The 23,057-nt window shown below is 41.5% G+C and overlaps 2 protein-coding genes and 1 pseudogene across 2 annotated transcripts in view; all 3 read left to right on the forward strand.

The window, feature by feature from the left end:
- LOC148741321 (uncharacterized) overlaps positions 1-23,057 on the forward strand; it is a 220,957-nt gene that overhangs the window by 112,808 nt on the left and 85,092 nt on the right. The gene's annotated exons all lie outside the window — the stretch shown is intronic.
- LOC148741326 (uncharacterized) overlaps positions 1-23,057 on the forward strand; it is a 60,259-nt gene that overhangs the window by 10,192 nt on the left and 27,010 nt on the right. Inside the window, exons 2-3 of the mRNA XM_088732714.1 lie at positions 4,794-4,865; positions 5,733-5,804. Coding sequence (XP_088588840.1) covers positions 4,794-4,865; positions 5,733-5,804 — 144 coding nt within the window. The remainder of the gene's footprint in view (positions 1-4,793; positions 4,866-5,732; positions 5,805-23,057) is intronic.
- Positions 16,208-20,601, forward strand: LOC148741328 (uncharacterized; annotated as a pseudogene).

Consider the following 23,057-nt stretch of genomic DNA (forward strand, 5'->3'; position numbering starts at 1 on the left):
AGGTTCAAGACCTTATTTCACGAGGGTGGTGGAGATGGCTCAAGGAAGTTATTCCAGCCCTTAACAGTCGATCAAAGTGGACTTCAGAGTGCCGAGACCTAAAAGTTGAGGATGTAGTTCTTGTGAATCAGCCCGATATCCCAAGAGGACGTTGGCCATTAGGACGGATTGTTGAAGTGTATTCTGGACGATATGGCCACACCCGTGTAGCTAAAGTTGCGTGTGGTGTCAAGACTGTCATGAGACCGATTAACAAACTGGTTCCGCTTGGAATTAACTGTTAATTGTTTAGTTGGAAACGCACTAGGACTACCTCCCAGTGTGGGGAGGGGAATGTTAAGAAGACGTTAATGAACTTGTGCGCGTGCGACTCGCGTGCGCGTGCTTTGAGACTACGTAGGCTAATAATATCGTAAGCAAATCACGCGGACCTTGCAATTTGGACGCGTGCGATTTTTTATAGGGAGTTGAAAAGTTTTTAGTTTATCGAGTAGCAGTTTTGTCTAATAGTCGTTGTCGTTTACCGTGAGTCTGACAGTTTACCGTGTTGGAATTAAGGCATTTGTTTGGATTTCCCGTTTCGCTTCCGAACAGTGGTATCTGTTCTAAACCGGTTAAGAAAAATCAAGCCGGAATCCAGTGCGAACAATGTAATATGTGGATCCATGTAAATACGATCGAAGTGTTGTGAAATATCGCCTACTATTTTCAGCATCCTGGCAAACCGCCCACGTACGTGGATTTGCCCATAGTGCAATCTTCCGAACATGTCAATCTCATTCTTCCACAGTTCAGTGGGCTCATTTAACTCACCGAATTGCTTTGAACCGCTAAACAAATCGGCTTTACCAGAATTCTCCCCACCCCCCCGCCAAACTAACTTTATAGGAGCAAAGAGAAACCAACTAGGCGAAGGAATTCAACATACCTCGTTGTCAACTGCCGAAGCGTAAAGAACAAAATAGCGGACATCGCTGTTGAGATAAGCGATCAGCAACCTGATATTATCCTCGACGATGAATTCTGGTCTAAACCTGACATTAACAGCAGTGAAACCTTTCCTGAGAATCATGAGACCTACAGAAAACGCAGGGATAACAATAAGCGAGATGGTGGAGTTTTCCAGGCCGTAAAGAATCATCCCATAGTGACTAGTCAGTTCGTTAAAGAATCGACTAGGCTCAAGGTAACACACATAACACCCTGGAAATTTTGTTATCGAACAATAAGGACATCATTAGCGGAGTCAAAGTCATTGATGGCATAACTGATCATGATATTGTGCCATCTACTGTAAAAATATCATGTCCACGAAACGAAATGTGAAACGCAAAGTTTAGATCGATACTGTAAAAGGCTGACTGATCGTATAAAAGGTAATTTTGTAATATCAACTAAGTTGAAATTATAAATTGGCCACTGTAAAGAGTTAAAATCTGACGTTTTGCTCTGACGAAGGGCTAACGCTCGAAACGTCAGCTTTTTAACTCATTACGGTGGCCAATTTACAATTTCAACTTAGTTGATTTTACCAAATTACCTTGTTACCCCCGCCGACGCAGCACCACAGTTTCTTTAGAAACTTACCCCTTTTGATAGTATAAAACACGAGCAACAAGTTTTAACTGCAACTCAGGAATTTAATTCAAGCGACGTATCAGTTTGAAAGAAATGTTCGCCATATAATAGACACTTGTAGACCTCAAGAATACGACCAGCTCGAGGCATAATCTGCTTTGGCTTAACCTATCACTTTGAAGGCAGACAAGACCTAAACAACAGCTTTACAACAAAGCAAAGAAGTCAGGAAATCCCGCACAATGAAATGAATTCCGTGCTGCCAGAAAACGCGTACAAAAGAATTTGAGGTCTGGAAGGGAAAAGCACATCTCATATCTAGATTTAGATTTCCTCGGAGATGCGATTGAGGAAAACCCAAAACGCTTTTGGTCATACATTAATAAAGCAATTAAAGAATGACGATCCCGGTGTAGCTGACTTCGAAGTCGATGGAAGAATTATATGCGATTGAAATCTGAAATTGGAACTTTTGAGCGATCAGTTCTCCAGTGTGTTTACGAATGAAGATCCCACTAATATTCCCGTCTTCGGTACAAATCCGAAACCAAGCATTAGTACTATCATTGTTACTAGCCAACGTGTTACTAAGCAGCTAAGACCTTTGAAGCCAAACAATGCTACTGGCCCTGGTGAGATACCTCCGTGGTTCTTCAAGGCATATGCAGCGGAGATCGTTCCTATTTCAGCAGATATTTACGAAACCTCCATCGCTACCGGGTGTGTACCATCTAAATGGAAACATACTAATGTTTGTATTGTGTACAGGAATGGGGGAAAGTCAGATCCCGCGAATTATAAACCCATCTCACTAACCTGCATCTCATCAAACGTCCTTGAACATATCATCCACATCCACGCGATGAAACACCCAGAACAACACGCAATTCTCACGGAAATGCAGCACGGCTTCAGAGCAAAGCGATCTACAGTCAGACAACTGATTCTGACAATCCATGACTTGACCGAGACTATCCAAAAAATAGTTCTGTCCATGCTATAGTTTTGGACTTTAGTAAAGCCTTTGATAAGGCTCCCCACAAACGCCTCATCACCAAGCTATAGTACTATGGCATTCTTGGACCCCTGCTTAGTAGGTTTGAGACATTCTAAACAAACCGCACCCAGACAGTGGTGTGTGATGGCAAGAGCTCCCGCCCTACCCAAGTAACATCTGGGGCACCCGCTTTGAATAATGCCGGATTTGAAATGGTGCAAGCTGCCCCATCTATCATCTATTCCTGGTAAAGCAAGTAAGGTCTTGGGAATGATGAAAAGGAATCTCTAGAAAAGCCCCAAGGAAGTTAAAGAAACTGCCTACACGACCACAGGGCGCCCAAAGCTGGAATACGCTTGTGAGGCTCGGGACCATCATGTCCAAAAGGACATTTCTTCTCTTGAGAGGGTTCGAGGAAAGCTGCACGATTTTGTAGCAACCACCATCAGCCTACATCCAGTGTTACTGAAATGCTTCAAGAGCTAGGGTGAACCACCTTAGATTTGAAAACAACAATTTCTCGGCTAATTCTTCGATATAAGATGAGTCGAGGGAAAATTGATATTGACACTAATGTTTGCCTGCGCCTTCTCACCAAACTTAGGACATGTGCGAGCCACAATTTTAGATACATTCAAGAAAAGCTACCAGGAACATTTATTTTTATTCTTTTTTCCCCAGAAATATAAGAAGTTGGAACACCCTTGAACATTTTAAATCTGAGCTCTTAAAAAATTAAGATAACAACAATAGTTGGACCTTCCATTTCTTCACTTTACTTTCATATAGACAGTGTATGTAGTTGTAGACATTATTTTTAGCTGTAAATGGTTGGTGCGATATCTATACGATTTTACCGACTGGACATAAATGTAGATGTAGAAAGTCAAGCTTAAAACACAGAGAAAAATTAAAGTTTGGATCATTCACTGCGACTGCTACGTTGCTCAACTTAGCTGAAAAACGTTCTGCCGTACTCGTTTTTTATCTACAGACGATAAAAAAATTTGATAAATCAGTGCTTATGAGTAGGAGCTTTTCGGGATTTTGATGTAATCCTACAAAAGTATGTCATACTGTGATTATGCACCGATCAACTTACAGCTTTGACATCCCCCTACCGGGCAACTCACGGGCATTTGATCTTCGCCCATGCCCAACGCTTTGTTGCCATGTTGTAGCAGCTGCTTAGTTCATAGAAACAGTTTCATCAATTGTAGTCGTTACAAGGTGGAAAGACATCGAATTGCATTAATAATAAGCAGTTCCTTCGACCTTTGAGATAATTTAATATTAGAGTTAACGTACCGAGTGTCTTGCTCATAGTATGCTATAATTGCAATGCTACTTAACTTTTCTATGTGAAAATTTTAATGAAGCACTAACCCGGGCTAATAATACATTTGCACATATATAGTATCAGACACCGATGTCCTTTGATTGAATCCTGTATCATATAGTTGCAGTTATACGATGTGGTTATGACTAATGATTAAAATAACGCACCCTATCGGATTAGCGATCTCCTCTAAACATGATTAGAATGATTTGTTCTGATATGTATCCTACTTCGATTCGATTCAATTTCAATACTGTTACAAGAATTTATGTAAAACCCCTGTTATAGCTATAGTAATAGCTTGTGGTTTTGCCAACTAGGCCCTTATTGATGGTACGAGGTTTTGGAAAAAAAAGAAATTTATTTTCTTTTTTTTCTATAGAAGTAGCAATGTTAGAATAATCACCATAGAATTATCTTCGTTTTTGGGTCATCGCTTTTGGGTCTTAGGTCATAGCTCTTAGCTTTCGGAGGTCTTCGTTTTCGCTATAAACCGACCATGAGATCAAATTTATCAAATTCATTTACAGTTGCTCATATTATAGAAGAAAAAAATGTTTGCATCATGCTATATTCATATGGCGAGTAAGTTATCAATAGAAAATACTGGCTACGTAGATAATAACATTTAGAATGCTACTCCGTCGTTGAGTTTTGAGCTCTGATTGAACTGACTGCATAAAGAAAGCCGGGTTTTTTGACACTGCTCCCTAATAGAAAAGAGGGTGACTGGTTTGCAATCTTCTTTGTGCGGGTTACTTTGGAGTCCTATTTCATTGTAGTTATCTACTTATATGATCCATTAGTTGATTGGAAACTACTGGTTGAGCAGCATTGTCATTGTTATTACTAACCTGTCCTCGACATCATTTATCACAGGGGATTACATGGCAATCAGTTAAAAGAACTACCAACAAACATTTTTGATGACTTGACTCGGCTGGAACGCTTGTGAGTAGCACTCTCTGACGTCTTTGATAATGTAGTTGTAAACAAGATAGGTTAAATCAAGAGCAAGACCAAATCTAAATCCTCCCTTGATTGCAGAATTTAATTCATGTAAAAAATTCACTCAAGTTTGTTATATAATTATTTTTGAAAATGATTTAGTTGGGATTTGGCTGAGCTTAATATGTAATAAATCTTTTATTCACCAAGCTTGTTCGGTCAAGGAGGCTGGATATTGCATTTTCATGGGCCTCTACTTCGTCTCGATCCATAAAAACGCAAAAAAAAAAAAAAGGTCGGTCAATATCCATCCATCTTGAACTCACAGTTAGTCAATAACGCAGATCTATTGTCACTTGTTCTTCAATTATTTTTCACTTGTGCAACCGTGGGAAAATGGACTGGAATTAATTTTTCTTAAGGAATTTCAAATGATAGAATTTTTTCACCTTCTTTTATAGCATGTCCTTTTCTAAATTCACTGGAAAAGCAACTAGTGACAATAGACTCATCAGCATTTAAGGAGAAAACCAATGACTGGGGCAACACAAAGGTCTCGCCATTTCTTGTTTTGAGAAATGGGAAAAAATTTACCGAAGATTTTGATCTTTTCACAAGTTAGATGGTTGAGAATTTGATTTAGCTGTAAACCATACGTTCTTTCAGTTTACTAGCATCTCCTTTTTCTTATTAAGGGAGGGGTAGGTTATAGCATGATAAACCCATTTGATCCCCATAATGATCGAGTTGGCAGATCAGTTTTAGAGTCGATCACAGGTAAGAATAAAGTGGTCCACTCAGGGAGGAAGAGAATATGAATTGGTCCAGTCCGAATATCTCAATCACGGTTTGCTTTAAACTCAAATTTAGATCTGTCGCGGAAAACCAGCTCCAATTGTTGCCAAAGGGAATATTTAACAACCTGACCAGTTTAACTCTACTGTAAGTATATATTATCTGATTGACTTATTGATGAACGAGATTGAACCCCTTTTCCAGTTATATGCGAGTTTATTGATAACAAAAGGTAAAGTAGTGATTAGACTCGCACAATTGCTATCTCAACGTGGAACCCGTGATTGTCATAGCAGTACATTGCCAAATCAACCATCATGCAGCTCAGGCATGTTTTGGAGAGGATCCATTACGGGCTCATGTGATGAGAAGGAAAGAAATTCTGAGTCACCAGAAACTTTCCAGAACTTCAATCATCAACCCTAAGTTTTAATTCTCAGACGTACTGCCTAAATACCTTTTAAATGCTATGATGGAGAATGCAAAGAGGCCGTTATGTGTTGAAAACCTTGCATAACATTTTTAATCCCCGAATATCATGTAACTATTGTTATATTATCTTAGCTGGAGCAATGAGCTCTTTCGGTTTGGTTGCAAATTCCTATTCTCTTATTTCAACACTAATTTTGCTCAATCTGAGGCAGAGAATCTGCTTAAGATACTGTCAACGATGCAACAGAAAATTTTGAAAAGATAGGAATGACGCTTGGACGGGTTTGGACAATATCTGGTCGCATAACAAACTGAATGGCTTTGAACGAAAATAACTGTTTGAGAAATTACTAATACCAGAAGGCTACGCTGTTACACTCTCATTTCCCTTCTTAACCTTGGAAGTTAGCAGCACACCTGCGCTCTATGCAAGATAGCGGCACAGGTGACTGTGTAATAAATAACTGAAGCACTAAATGCTTAAATTAGAGATGACCGGACTTTCTAAATTATGAATTATAGAAATCAACTGCTAAAATTTAAGTCCCGGGCTCTTTTGTACTATAATGCATTGACTGATTCTCTGTAGGTGCTCCATCAGAGTTGTTTCACCATAGACATTTACTGATATAATTACGTAGTAGATTAGAAAATACTCCGTGTGCATTTTGAAGGAAAGGATATAGCAAGTGGTGTGCCTTTCAATTGAGGTGAAACGTTGCTGTGAAGGCAAATATACTTGATGGAAGGCCGCGGAAAAAGTTCATAAACAAATCGCAAGTAGATGTCGATATGGTCGATTTGATAAATTTCAATAAACTTCAATATTTTATGACTTTGTTATTACTGATCTGCAACTGAAATCATTTATCACAGGTGGTAAAAAAAGAACAACCACCAAACATATTTGATGCAGAAATTACAAAGAACACTCTCTAGTTCCCTCGATAAAAAATCAACGAGATTGGCTGTAAAAAAAAAGGGTCACTGAACTTATCGAAATCATTATTAACAAGCAGATTTCCACATTGTCGTGCGACTGTACAGCCGGATAGATCACAGATGACGCCAATCAAAATGCGTCAAGAAAAAAAGACCTAAAACGAACCTCGCTTCCAGACTCAGCATCTTCTTTATTTCATCCTCACGTGTCTCACGAAATTTTTGAAGATTAAAAACCAAAAACAAAACCAACAAATCGGAAGATTACGAGCGTTTCGATCGATCCTGAGCCGCCCAATCCAATTTAAGCCCGCATTCCGCGTAAACAGCTGAAGATTCTAAATGAGTGTGCTGACCAATTTATGTAGAGATTCGATCGCATGAAAAACCCTCAAAAGAATCGTGTATCTCTCTACCTCGCCTTTTCACTGAAGTTGACCGAAATATACCGTTCTCTGGGAACAAAACCGTCTTGTAGCCTCGATATTTGGGCCCGCAGAGTTTTTCTTCTTTTCGAAATCATGGTCACGAGTCTTACAAAACCTGAGAGGCCCTTTTCATAGAGAGGTGCTTCGCCTTACGGAAATTCTCCGGGTTAGGTGTCTAAACGACAGCTCACAATGCAATATATGTACGACCAGTTACCTCAGGTCGATCCCGTCGGTTTGAAAGGCGTTTTTCCTTAGAAAGATAACCGAGATTGTACGTGTTGTCCCTTTTTCGGGAAAGGATGCCTCTTGGGTAGATTCGTTTAAAGCAGCTTCAGCGATTTTCACCACGTGAATTTGTTTACAATTATATGCTCTTTTATGTTATTCTTTGTTAGAGGTACATTAACTATGGTAAAAGTTCTAGTAAAAGTGTGAGAAGGAAATTCAAGATTCTTCTAACTCTCAAGTTGATTACGACTTTATACCTTGCGCACTTTTCTAGAACACTGTTACAGTAGAAAAGGCTAGCTCAAATCTAATGGAAAAAGTACGTTCCTTCGAGATATTGGCTCTTTGCAAAACGATTTTCTTCCTAAAAATTTCATAAATGTTCAATTAAGATCTAGCAAAACAAAAAACACGTTTTACAACATGGTCAGCGGTCAGCGACCAAGATGGACGCATGGTTTGCAGCTTCGTCCTAACTTCAACTTTTTCAACATTTTCTTCGTGTATTGTATACTATTTTCTTCAGTAATTGTCAAATTTTCAAACATCAATATGCCGAGTGACTCATTTTCATCGTTAAAGAAGAATCTAGAGCCTAAAGCTCAAATAGTGCTTTATACTAATGACGTCATGAAATTTTAGATCCCCGCGTGACTCAGACAAACAAACTCCACTTTTTTGAGAGCTACAAGGGAAATGGCGAGTAGTTCGCTTATTCCCTTACAGTTCTGACCGAAGAGGACGGCGTTCCTGGCTCCAAATTTGAAAGAGAACCGGAAGAATACACTGTAGACCAGCTAAAACGGTGGTTAAAATGTAGGGGCTTAAAATTAAGCGGTAAACGAGAGGATCTTGTACAGACTGTGTGAGATGCGGGAATTATCACACCCTTGATCCGGCAATCGATCATGGAAAATGGTTTGCTGCCAAAGTTTTTCAAGAAAATTCTGATGTGAACAATGTAAAAAGGGGCCGTTGATAGGCCTACACGACTTCCCAGCGCGTGTTTAGAATAGCCTATTCAAAGTTTGGCCCTCACGAGTATGTTTTTGAGCGATCGCCCTCTTTTGTAAGATACGAGCGGCGGATTTTTGTATATTTCGCTCAATACTGGTTGTGTTTCTATTAAATGCCAGTTCATATAGTTTATGTAGTTAATGTTCATGCAGTTGTTGTTGAATAATTTCTGTTTCTTTGACACTGAATTTTTTCTTTCTTTCGGAGCTTTCCTCTTAGGAGCATGTGCTCAACTTACTTGCGCTGGTCTTAGATTTGCCTTCAGTGGATCGGGAAATTCGGCTGTTGGACCTTTTCCGCCGGGCCAGTGAAGAGCACAAATATAACTTAAGTGTTTCTTGTTATGTTTTTCTCCATAAAAAAACTCACGCGAACAAGCCACTAGCCAACGCTTGCACTTTGCCATGTCTCGCGAAGGTTTTGGGAAAGGAATGAATACTTTCTTCCCTAATTCCTTTCACTCTTTGAGTGATTTTGGCCATTTATCTGCATATCTTGAGTCTCTCTTACACTCACCCCAACAACAGTGTTTGTACCAACGATGCCGCTTCCTTTTAGAACGCCAAGTCATTTTTTGACGAAATTTTCCGTCGTTTTGTTTTAATTTTACAGCTCTCGCTCATACATCTCCTTAAGCTGGTCGGAATGTTTGTCTGAGTCTGTGCGGGGGGTCTCATAGGTTATCACGTAACAAAATTTATTTTTAGTAATAGTATAAAGCGTTATTGAAGATCTCGCTGAAGAGATCAGGAATCTGAAATCGCAGTTAGCTAACAAAGATGGCGACGAGTCAACATCAGCAGCAGCACAGGCTGAGAGAGACCAACGATCTCCCACAACTGAGCAAACTGATTTTCAGCCAGTCCAAACTAGAGCAGAAGCAGAGCTCAGGCGGTTAAGTGCTCGTCTTGCCTAAGTGAGTGCGAAAGTTGATGAGGTAGGGAAGGCGATTGATACCATCGAGGAGTACAGCTTCCAGTACAACATCAAGATTGTAGGAGTACCTGAACTCAACTGACTTCCTGTGTTGCCGAAAGAAGCGAGTGGAACTTGGTCAAAATTGTTTTTCAGAGTGGCGTAATGTACCGGTGGAGGTCCCCCAAGGCACCAAATTGGACCCCTGGCTATTCATAATTATGATCAATGACCTTGACATCCCAGATTTCGATCTATGGATCTATGTTGATGATTCTACGATCTCTGAAATAATACCTAAGACACAAGCAAGCAACATCCAAACCGCTGTGGACGCCTTTGCTTCGTGTGCTGCTTCGAACAAGTTCCAGCTAAACGAGACGAAGTGACGAAGTGACGAAGTGTAAGGAAATAAGGATTTGTCTTAGTACAAAGGAGACTCGATCTCGATCCTATTCTTATAAATGACAAGCAAATTGATATTGCTTCGTGTGCTAAGATCCTTGGTGTAAATGTTTCGAGCGACTTAAAAGGAACCATCATATTGCCGAAGTTGTTAAGAAGGCTAGGAAACGCTTGTTCTGTCTCTCTCAGTTAAAGCGCTCAGTTCTAGGTTCTGATGAATTAGTACAATTTTGTCGTAGCTGCATTCGCACTATTACTGAATATGCCTGCTCAGTCTTTCATGATAGTCTACCCGTGTATCTTTCTAGTGAGTTAGAGGCAGTGCAAAGGAGGATGATGCGTATTATTTTTACATGTTTTCCTTATGACGAAGCGCTGGTTAAGGCAGGACTTGTAACTCTGTCAGGCAGAAGACAAGCCATGACGGACAAACTTTTTAAGAACATTTTGGAAAACAAAGATAGTAAGCTTAAGAATTTACTCCCCCCACAAAATACCAAGTGTTATAACATCAGGAAGTCACGCATGTTCAACCCGGTTTTCAATACTGAGATTTCGTAAAAGTTTCATCGTTTCAAATTCACTTAAGGTATAAGATTTCCGATTGTATATTTTAATAGTTTGTAGATATAGTTTTAATCCCCTTAATTATGTAGGGATTTATACATATTTTTTTTACCATGTAAATATGATGTAATTCAACTTTTGGGTTGCAAAGTCACATAAATAAACTATCTATCTATCGAAATGGAGAGTGTGTTGTCTCGGAAAGATAAAGAAGAAGGTGGAAGTGGTTCAGCTCGTACTTATGACCAAAATTCCCGATGACATCCGCCTTTTCGTGGGCCGTGAAATTAAAGATGGCAAATGGAACCTCTCCGAGATATTGCAACTTCTACCAAACGAAGTGGAGCAGTCAGTGACGAAGAGCTTACGGAAGAATGTTTCAGAGAAATTAAAGAAAGGGAACGTAACTCAGAGAATGTAGCACATGCAGCTACAATTACAGTTATTCTGACCAAAGAGCTTATGCGTATCAAGACCATAAAGTTGAGTGAAGCAATTGACTTCGAACAGTTCAGCAATGCGACGAGACTCTTCAGAGTCACCGCTCTCATCCTAACGTTTATCAGAAATTTAAAGGTAGCGCGAAACCGGAGAAGAGAACCGCAAAACAAAAAACCAACCCTGACGGTAGAAGAGATCAGTGAAGCAAAGAGCTTATGGATTCGCGAAATACAGGAACCTATGAAGCACGGAAAGAATTTCGAGAATCTAAAGCAACAACTTGGTTTATTCAGCAAAGATGGTAAAATTCTGGAGTGCAAAGGCAGACTGGGGAACGCTCCACTAGACATCGCAGCGCGTTATCCTATTCTCTTACCAAGACGACATCACGTGACAAGACTGATCGTGTAACCCTGTCACAGAAGGTTGAATCATGGAGGAGTAGGAGAAACTCTCGTAGAGTTGAAAAGTGAGTTCTGGGTTCTCAAGGGCAGACAACTTCTGCAGAAAACGCCACATCAGTGTGTTATCTGCAAGAAACTAGGTTTGCCTTACAAGGCCCCCAAAAGAGCTGATCTACCCTAAACAAGGGTCACCGATATCCCTGCGTTCACGCACGTGGGAGCTGATTTCGCCGGCCTGTTATTTACGAAGACTACCAGAGGTACAGCCAGAACTTACATCTGCCTGTTTACATGTGCTACGTCCAGAGTGATGCACCTCCCAGACTTATCCGCAGAAGCGTTCATTGGAGGTCTTCAACGATTTGCTGGAAGACGAGGAATACCAGCCTCCATAACATCTGACAACGCCAAAACGTTCAAGGGAGCCAACATAGACCTTACCCAGCTATTCAGAGACATGAAAGCCCAAGATTTTGCCACCAACCAAAAGATCACTAGTAAATTCATTCTAATGAAAGCGCCATGGTGGGGAGGATATTATGAGTGTATGATCTAGCTAGTCAAGAGAAGCTTTCGCAAGGTACTTGGAAAGGCGCAGCTCTCATACAAAGAACTTCTTATACTCTTAATTGAAGTAGAGGGAGTGCTCAACTAACGACCCCTTACGTACATCTACCCCGAAGTCACGGAAGAGTCATTAACGCCATCGCACTTGGTGATTGGGAGACGCCTGAACACTCTTACTGATAGGACAGAGCTTAGCGACGATGAAGATTGCGCCTCCAAACTACAACTGAAGGCGCGACACCTCAGCAAACTCACATTTTTCCGAACATTTTCCGAACATTTTCCGAACATTTTCGGAAACGATGGAGCAAAGAATACTTTATGGGGCTGAGGGAGTTTTACCTTTGCGGTTTCCTGTCATTAATCGTTTGAGTGATTCTGCTGCTTACATTCGACAAAGGAAAGTGGCGTGTCGGTTGTTATTTCTGATCCTGAAGTGAACTTGCACACGCGAAAATCGTCCACATGACTTGCTTACGAAGTTTACGAAATTACAAAGCGCGCGCGTAAGCTCAATATCTAAAGTTTCAGTATTTCAAAATTTGTGCAACGCTGGAGCAATAGATCTGTTTGGAAGCGGAAACGAAAATCTCTTAAGAACGGCACGTTTAATTGAGTGAAAAATAAAACTGTAACATGATAACACGATGAGAAAAAACACTAACAACCTCGAAAAATTGCGATTTAAGAAAAAAATCACAACTCTTAGCTCCCTAAGACTTGCACACGCGAAAATCGTCCGCATGACTTGGCGACGAAATTTTTTAGAACTTACGAAATTTCAAAGGACGCGCACAAGCTCAGTAACTGTTTCTGTAACATTTCCCACCCCCCACACTGAGAGGTAGTCTGGGTGGGTTTCTTAATAAGTAACTTACAATGATTTCCAAGCTGAACTAGTTTGTTATTGGTCTCAAAAAAGTCTGGGCACCACACGCAACTTTAGCTACACAGGTGTGGCCTTCTCCTCCAGGATGCATTTCAACAATCCTTCCTTATGGCCAACGTCCTGTTGGAGTATTGGGCTGAATCAAAAGAACTGCATCCTCAACTTGTAGGTCTTGGCATTCTGAAGTCCACTTTGGTCGGCTGTTAATTAGGGGCTCGAACGAACTCCATGAGCAATCTCCTCCACACTCGCGAAATAATGCTGATGCAAATTAGTAGTTTCAACGGACTCAGCAACCCTTCCCCCATTTGGCCGTGCAAGAAATAATTAGATGTCAATGGAACATCGTCTCGTGGATAAGTCGACGGACGGGAAACTAAAAAGGACTCTATACCAGAGAACACAGTGGTCAGTTCCTCATCGTTTACATCTCGTTTCCCTTCAACGGCGTAAGTGGCTTTCGAAGCAGCTTTTACCAATACTTAATGGCTTCTCCCAGTACCCTAGCAACCTCTTCGTTTAGGAAAGTTTCGCTCGATGTCTCGTGTATAATGGCGTTTACTTGTATTTTTTTTACCATTGACCTTCATCCACACAGGGACAGTTCGTGAAGAATAAGATTCACTCAGTGTTTGTACATTACAGCTGGTCAGGATCGCAGCGGGCGCTCCCTCCTATGGAAAATCTGGGCGTCTCCAATCGCCAACATAAGGCAACTTTGTCATCGGTCCGGTCTCTGACAAAAACTTCACCTCCGTACGTGAAGAAGGTCGTGGTGATTTTTAAAGCAACCATGTATTCCACACTTGCTTTCCTTCTTTCCCCTTATGATCAGAGGCTACGCAACGAAAACACAGCTTTCTTTCTTTCTCGATCTTCCAGCGGTCATCCACTCCTCTGTTGTAAAACTCCTTGCAATCCCATACCCGTGATCGAATCTGTAACAGATAGAACATGGACGCTTCGTACTACGCGACTCTTTCCCCATTGCAACAGTATGCAAATTTCGCATCGTGTTCTGTTCGTGGTATCTCGATACTCTCGGTTGTCCAACGTGCTCGACAGTTTGACTCAATCCCGTTTACCATTTCCGCTTCTTCTATTCTGAATCTGTGTTCGTCTTTCAGCCATTCTCTGAAAGCTATGATTGATCTTTGTCTGGCGCGTTCGTTTAACCAGCGACTGAAGTTCTTTATTTGATGATCGGGCAGCTTTTTTACCCGCAAGCTGTGAATAGTTTCATCTCCTAGCTCGCCGTTTTTTTTTTCAGCCTGTAACTTTATCACTGCGATTCCAACAAGGTCAGCGAACTTCTCTAGCGCGTGGACGTCGTTGCTTCTTGTAAACGGCGCCTATTCTGGTTAACCAAGTATGCTCACAGACGCCGGCTCGTACCACCACACTTCGTTTTTAACATTTCTTTTCTCTCCTCGTATTCGGGTGCAGTGACTCCACAATGCATCCAGGGTATGGAAACGCGAATAAGAAACGATCATTGGAAAGAAAACGGTGAAGAACTTACATAATTAAATTGACGAGCGTACGTTGGCTAAGCTATGTAAAATGTTCAATGCGGAGATTTGTAAGCCCAACTTAATCGTATCAAAGTAGCAACATGGAGATCGCAAATGTCTCGATTTAGATCTAGGTTACCACAATGAAGACCATGTATACCTTTTGCGACAAGAACACACCACGCCATCCCCACTCCCTCCCCCTCCTCAACTATTTATCCTGGACTTATCTGCTTGTGTTTGCTGAAACTTTCTGTTGCATACAACACTGATGGATGAGGCTTTTAGCAGCAAGAGCCGAGTAAAAAGTTTTTTCACAGCACCTTGGGGATGTTGCCTCTCGCAATTAACAGTGTGCACACACGTTTGAATATTGACAATTTTCATTAGAGATCTCAATGGCTCATTCCTCATTGTCTTCTTAATATATGAGGGCAGCACAGGGGCAAAGTGGGGACTAAAAGAGGGATTACCGTCTATCTATCTATCTATCATTCCTCGTGCTCCTGTGCCGCACGTAATGTAAAGATTACGGGGTCTGGTTTAGAAAAAACTTGCAATGCAAAATTTTTTGGTTGCCCTCTTATCTAGCACGTTTCGTGCCTTGTAAGGGCTAATAACTAAAATTTCAAATCTCACTCCTTCAACCATGGACCGGGAAACGTGAAGGCACAATGAAGGCGCGAGATTCTTTTCATTTTCTATAGAAATTTATTTCCTGCTTTGCTAAATATTTCTATCTTGTTGAGAACCAAATGTTGCGCACATGTAACTCGCACCTACAGCTGGGAAAATAATTACTCTTCATTATATACAGCCTTAGAAGTTACCACTGTAATCTAAGCAGCATAACGATACAAATGACCCACAGTGATTGGACAACTAAGTGGTGTAAAAAATTTTGGCATAATTTCTTATTTTTAATGTATTTTTGCATAGTGTTTTTTTTAACAGTTTATTTTGTTTGTTTTTATTTTTTTGTTTTTATTGTTAATTTGTTTTTTCTGTCAAATAACACAATTTGACCTAAAATACGAAGCCCTAAAAGGGTTCAAAACAAACTGAAAACTAAACTCTGGAAATTAACTTAAAAGTTACCTCTTGAATGCCTCCGTAACATTGTGGCAAATACATGATCAGTAGTCACAATAACTGGTTAACTTGGTTGAAACTGAACCGAACGCCTGGAAAAAAAGATTACGCGTCTTTAATGAAGCGTTGAACGCCACAAACATCGGGATAAGTAGTGTGATGTATATTTTATCTTTCTGACAAAATTGCGGGCTGTTTCCACAATTAGGGAAGTTTATTTTTTCAAAACCCTGATTGGTTTTGTAAAGTGTTTGTTTAAGATTTTTTGCTCTCTTTCTGCATCTTTTTCTTTATTTTTTTTTTAACAACAATAACATGAAACTTGATTAATTGGGAAACCGTCTAATGAACTTATGCATGGTAAACCTTATGGCTTTATCTTTTTTGCGCTTGGAACATTTTACGTGCTCACCGAAGAAGAAAGACTAGCTTTAAGCAAAGTGAAAGATTCCCTAAAGTACAAAAATGGAAGATATCGTGTAGCCGTTCCTTGGAAAGAAAACAAACCCGATCTCCCTGACACTAAACCTATGGCACTGTCTTGACTACGAAGCACCGAAAGAAATTTGAAGAAGAACAGCCGTATCGCCGAAGAGTATCAAGCAAACATCCAGGCCTATGTTGGAAAAGGATATTTACGAAAGGTTCCCTCAAACGAACAGTTGCCAGCTAACGAAGGTATTTGCCGCATTTTCCGGTCGCGAGAATGGATAAATCGACAGCAAACGTACGAATCGTATTTGACTGTGCCGCTAAATGTAATTGTACTTCCTTAAATGACATGATTCATCCTGGGCCGAAATTACTGCAAGATCTTTTCAAAGCCCTCGTCCGTTTCCGTCGAAACCCTGTTGACATCGCCTGCGACATCAAAGAAATGTACCTCCAGATAGAGATTGAAGAGCGGGACCGACCTCACTTCCGACTACCATGGAGAGATCTGGGCCGGGTTGTTCAAAGGCGGATTAAGATAACCCAGGATTACCGTGAAATTTTAATTGCAGATCTGAAAGCTTTAAAGTTAAATTCACTTTAATTCCATTTGTCTACAATTTGGTGATTGAATGCTCTAAGAATAATTGGGAAAATTATCTTAAAACGGCTTTTGAACAGAGAAATATAGAAACCTGGATTAACATTTAACCCTGGGTTAGCGCTAATCGGTCTTCGAACAACTGGGCCCTTGACCCTAACCGAGAGCCAGATGTTTTCAAGTTTAACCGTGCGGTTTTTGGGAAGAATTCAGCCCCTATGGAGTCGCAGTTCGTCGCGCAGGAAAACGCTCGAAGAAACCAAGGCCGTTATCCCCTTGCCGCTGATACGGGCCTTAAGTCCACTTATATGGACGACTCTATTGACAGTGTTGAAAACGGTGATGAAGGAGTGTAGCTATACCGTCGATTGAAGGCATTATGGGGAGTCGCCGGCGTGTAAGCCAGGAAATGCATCTCTAATTCACCGAAAGTTATTGAGGCGATTCCATCAGAAGAACGCGCCACAGAGATCGCGATTAACGATGGTCAAGACCCGATAACGAAGACACTGGGAATTTCCTGGAAAAGTATTGAAGACGTGTTTACCATTACCGCTTCTCCAGTTTCCCCGGAATTTCAGACAACAAAGCGAAACATGAGATAGAATAAATATATGAAAATCATATATTTTGAACTGCGGTATTTGATACGTATGATGGACGATCCTCGCAGTAGATAGCGCTATTTGAGCAATAGCGAAATTCAGACCTGAAAAAAAAAAAAAAATCAGGCCTGTACGGGACTCGAACCACTGACCTCTGCGATACTAGTGCAGCGCTCTAACCAATTGAGCTAACAAGCCAACTGAGAGCAGGCCGTTAAGTTGATTCGTAATGAACCCGTGAAAGTGATAAATGAGATAGAATAAATATATGAAAATCATATATTTTGAACTGCGTTATTTGATACGTATGATGGACGATCCTCGCAGTAGATAGCGCTATTTGAGCAATAGCGAAATTCAGACCTGAAAAAAAAAATCAGGCCTGTACGGGACTCGAACCACTGACCTCTGCGATACTAGTGCAGCGCTCTAACCAATTGAGCTAACAAGCCAACTGAGAGCAGGCCGTTAAGTTGATTCGTAATGAACCCGTGAAAGTGATAAATGAGATAGAATAAATATATGAAAATCATATATTTTGAACTGCGGTATTTGATACGTATGATGGACGATCCTCGCAGTAGATAGCGCTATTTGAGCAATAGCGAAATTCAGACCTGAAAAAAATCAGGCCTGTACGGGACTCGAACCACTGACCTCTGCGATACTAGTGCAGCGCTCTAACCAATTGAGCTAACAAGCCAACTGAGAGCAGGCCGTTAAGTTGATTCGTAATGAACCCGTGAAAGTGATAAATGAGATAGAATAAATATATGAAAATCATATATTTTGAACTGCGGTATTTGATACGTATGATGGACGATCCTCGCAGTAGATAGCGCTATTTGAGCAATAGCGAAATTCAGACCTGAAAAAAATCAGGCCTGTACGGGACTCGAACCACTGACCTCTGCGATACTAGTGCAGCGCTCTAACCAATTGAGCTAACAAGCCAACTGAGAGCAGGCCGTTAAGTTGATTCGTAATGAACCCGTGAAAGTGATAAATGAGATAGAATAAATATATGAAAATCATATATTTTGAACTGCGGTATTTGATACGTATGATGCACGATCCTCGCAGTAGATAGCGCTATTTGAGCAATAGCGAGGATCGTCCATCATACGTATCAAATACCGCAGTTCAAAATATATGATTTTCATATATTTATTCTATCTCATTTATCACTTTCACGGGTTCATTACGAATCAACTTAACGGCCTGCTCTCAGTTGGCTTGTTAGCTCAATTGGTTAGAGCGCTGCACTAGTATCGCAGAGGTCAGTGGTTCGAGTCCCGTACAGGCCTGATTTTTTTCAGGTCTGAATTTCGCTATTGCTCAAATAGCGCTATCTACTGCGAGGATCGTCCATCATACGTAAAGCGAAACATCCTGCGTAAAGTAGCAACGATTTTTGACCCACTGGGATTCGTATGCCCGTACGTTATTGTGGCAAAGATTCTACTTCAGGAATTGTGGATGCGAGGTTACGACTGGGACGACGAAGTTTAAGATGAAATAGCCAAAAAAATCGGAACTTGGTTCGACCAATGGAAAAGTCTGCACGAGGTGACGATTCCTCGGTGTCAGCGAAGTCCAGAGCCTGTTAAGTCGAAGCACATCGTGACTTTTGTCGATGCCTCATAACAAGCTTATGGTGCAGCAGTCTATATCCACTGTGGATACGATAACGATACTGCAACCAGTCGCCTGATAGTAGCAAAGAGCAAAGTGGCACCACTGAACCCGATGACAGTACCCAGACTGGAACTCGTGGGTGTGATTTTAGGCCTACACTTAACACAGTCGTTGCTGACAGCCTTAGAAGTACCAATGCAAAGCGTGACGTTTTACTCTGACAGTACAGATGTTCTCTGGTGCATTCGAGGACGCGGCAAGGACTTCCGACCGTTCGTAGCCAACCGAATTGGTGAAATGCAGATGTTCACTGAGCCGTCACAGTGGCAGCATGTCTCTACCAACGAGAATCCAGCCGATTTATGTACAAGAGGGGTCACGCCTTCAGAATTAGCCAAATGTTCCTTGTGGTGGAATGGTCCTGACTGGCTGACAGGTGATTTCAGTAGGTAGTCAAAGACGAAAGTCCCAGACAGACCTAGTGAAATGCCAGAGATGAGAAACTCGAAAAGGAAGAAGACACGAATGCCTATGCAACCCTTATGACGTGTAATCTTCAGAAAGGAACCGCACCGAAACAAAGCAACACGTTAAAAGAGTGGAGAATAGATCTGAAACGGTTTTCCAGTTGGACACGTTTGGTTCGAGTACACGCGAGAGTGAGAAGAGTACTACAAAACATGCGCAACAGAGACAATAGGAATGAAAGTATGAAACTGTTGCCCGAAGAATTAAAGGATGCTGAAAGAGAAATAGTGCGCTTTGCATCCACAACGCAACGCTTTTTGTGAGGAGTACACAGCTTTGAGCTCAGGGAAGCCGATACCAAAGAAAAGCCAGTTGATATAGCTTAACCCGTGCATCGACGACGATGAAGTTATCCGCAGTGATGGCCGATTAAAGTTCGCAGGTTTTCTTCCATATGATACCAGATTTCCAATCATTCTACCTCTTGGACACTGGGTGACGAAACTTATTGTGAAGCACTATCATGAGAGAGGAAATCATCCTGCTGGAGTAAAATTCACTCTTTGCCAGTTGAGTGAGAGATTTTGGATTATCGCCGCACGCGAGGAGATTCGCGAGTGGGATCATGAATGTAACGAGTGTATGAGATGACGAAACAGGCCAGCTTGTCAGATTATGGCCCTACTCCCGCAAATGAGGCTCCGTTTCAGCTTCAGACCCTTCGCCAAAACAGCCGTAGGTTTTGCAGGTCCTTTCTATACTGTTCAAAGACGCGGAAAACCACGACAGAAAAGGTATTTGTGCCTTTTTACTTGCTCGGAAACACGAGCAGTGCATTTAGAGATGGCCTGAAGACTAGATACCGACAAGTTCTTAAATACCTTCGCCCGTTTTACCAGTCGTCGTGGAGTTCATAAAGACGTCACAAGCTACAGAGGCACAAATTTCGTGGGCGCAGAGGGCGAGTTAAAGAAACTAGTCCGCCAGTTAGACCGAAAACACCTTCAGAACAAGACAGTCGAACTTGGAGTGACATGGAGATTCAATCCACCGGCTGCCCCACATTTTGGAGGAGCCCATGAAATAATGGTGAAAGCTACTAACAAATCCACGTACACCGTTGTTGGAGAACGGGACGTGAACGACGAGGAGTTAATCACAGTGTTCGCAGGGGTGGAGTCCCTTCTTAATTCCCGTCCGTTGACTTATCAGAGTTCAGATCCACGAGACGATGTCCCATTGACACCTAACCATTTCTTGCACGGCCAAATAGGAGGACAGTTCGCTCCTGAGGCCGTTGAAACCACTACTTTGCATCTGCGTCAACGATGGCGAAAGGTTCAAGACATTATTTGACGAGTGTGGAGGAGATGGCTCAAGGAAGTTATTCCAGCCCTTAACAGTCGACCAGAGTGGACTTCAGAGTGCCGAGACCTAAAAGTTTAGGATGTGGTTCTTGTAATTCAGCCCGATACCCCAAGAGGACGTTAGCCATTAGAACGGATTGTTGAAGTGTATCCTGGACGAGACGGCCACACCCGTGTAGCTAAAGTTGCGTGTGGTGTCAAGACTGTCATGAGACAGATTCACAAACTGGTTCCGCTTGGAATTAACTGTTAATTGCCTAGTTGGAAACACACTAGGACTACCTCCCAGTGTGGGGAGGGGGAATGTTAAGAAGACGTTAATGAACTTGTGCGCGTGCGACTCGCGTGCGCGTGCTTTGGGACTACGTAGGCTAATAATATCATAAGCAAATCACGCGGACCTTTTAATTTTGACGTGTGCGATGTTTTAGAGGGAGTTGAAAAGTTTTTAGTTTATCGAGTAGCAGTTTTGTTTAATGGTCATTGTCGTTTACCGTGAGTCTGACAGTTTACCGTGTTGGAATTAAAGGGTTTGTTTGGATTTCCCGTTTCGCTTCCGAACAGTGGTATCTGTTCTAAACCGGTTAAGAAAAATCAAGCCGGAATCCAGTGCGAACAATGTAATATGTGGATCCATGTAAATACAATCGAAGTGTTGTGAAATATCGGCTACTATTTTCAGCATCCTGGCAAACCGCCCACGTACGTGGATTTGCTCATAGTGCAATCTTCCGAACATGTCAATCTCATTCTTCCACAGTTCAGTGGGCTCATTTAACTCACCGAATTGCTTTGAACCGCTAAACAAATCGGGTTTACCAGAATTCCCCCCCCCCTCCCCCCGCCAAACCAACTCTATAGGAGCAAAGAGAAATCAACTAGGCGAGGGAATTCAACATACCTCGTTGTCAACTGCCGAAGCGTAAAGAACAAAATAACGGACATCGCTGTTGAGATAAACGATCAGCAAACTGATATTATCCTCGACTATGAATCCTGGTCGAAACCTGACATTAACAGCAGTGAAACCTTTCCTGAGAATCATAAGACCTACAGAAAACGCAGGGATAACAATAAGCGAGATGGTGGAGTTTTCCAGGCCGTAAAGAATCATCCCATAGTGACTAGTCAGTTCGTTAAAGAATCGACTGGGCTCAAGGTAACACACATAACACCCTGGAAATTTTGTCATCGAACAATAACGACATCATTAGCGGAGTCAAAGTCATTGATGGCATAACTGATCATGATATTGTGCCATCTACTGTAAAAATATCATGTCCACGAAACGAAATGTGAAACGCAAAGTTTACATCGATACTGAAAAAGGCTGACTGATCGTATAAAAGGTAAATTTGTAATATCAACTAAGTTGAAATTATAAATTGGCCACCGTAAAGAGTTAAAATCTGAGGTTTTGCTCTGACGAAGGGCTCACGCTCGAAACGTTAGCTTTTTAACTCATTACGGTGGCCAATTTACAATTTCAACTTAGTTGATTTTACCAAATGACCTTGTTACCCCCACTGACGCAGCACCACAGTATCTTTAGAAACTTACCCCTTTTGATAGTATAAAACACGAGCAACAAGTTTTAACTGCAACTCAGGAATTTAATTCAAGCGACGTATCAGTTTGAAAGAAATGTTCGCCATATAATGGACACTTGTAGACCTCAAAAATATGACCAGCTCGAGGCATAATCTGCTTTGGCTTAACCGATCACTTAGAAGGTAGACAAGAGCTAAAAAACAGCTTTATAACAAAGCAAAGAAGTTAGGAAATCCCGCACACTGGAATGAATTCCATGCTGCCAGAAAACGCGTACAAAAGAATTTGAAGTCTGCAAGGAAAGCACATCTCATATCTAGATCTAGATTTCCTCGGAGATGCGATTAAGGAAAACCCAAAATACTTTTGGTCATACATTAATAAAGCAATTCAAGAATGACGATCGCGGCGTAGCTGACTTCGAAGTCGATGGAAGAATTATATGCGATTGAAATCTGAAATCGGAACTTTTTAGCGATCAGTTCTCCAGTGTGTTTACGAATGAAGATCCCACTAATATTCCTGCCGTCGGTACAAATCCGAAACCAAGCATTAGTGCAATCATTGTTACGAGCCAACGTGTTATTAAGCAGCTATGACCTTTGAAGCCAAACAAAGCTAGTGGCCCTGGTGAGATACCTCCGTGGTTCTTCAAGGCATATGCAGCGGAGATCGTTCCTATTGCAGCAGATATTTACGAAGCCTCCATCGCTACCGGGTGTGTACCATCTAAATGGAAACATGCTAATTTTTGTGTTGTGTACAAGAATGGGGGAAAGTCAGATCCCGCGAATTATAGACCCATCTCACTAACCTGCATCTCATCAAACGTCCTTGAACATATCATCTACATCCACGTGATGAAACACCCAGAACAACACGCAATTCTCACGG

Source organism: Stylophora pistillata, chromosome 1 (assembly GCF_964205215.1).
Source record: "Stylophora pistillata chromosome 1, jaStyPist1.2, whole genome shotgun sequence".
NCBI lineage: Eukaryota > Metazoa > Cnidaria > Anthozoa > Scleractinia > Pocilloporidae > Stylophora > Stylophora pistillata.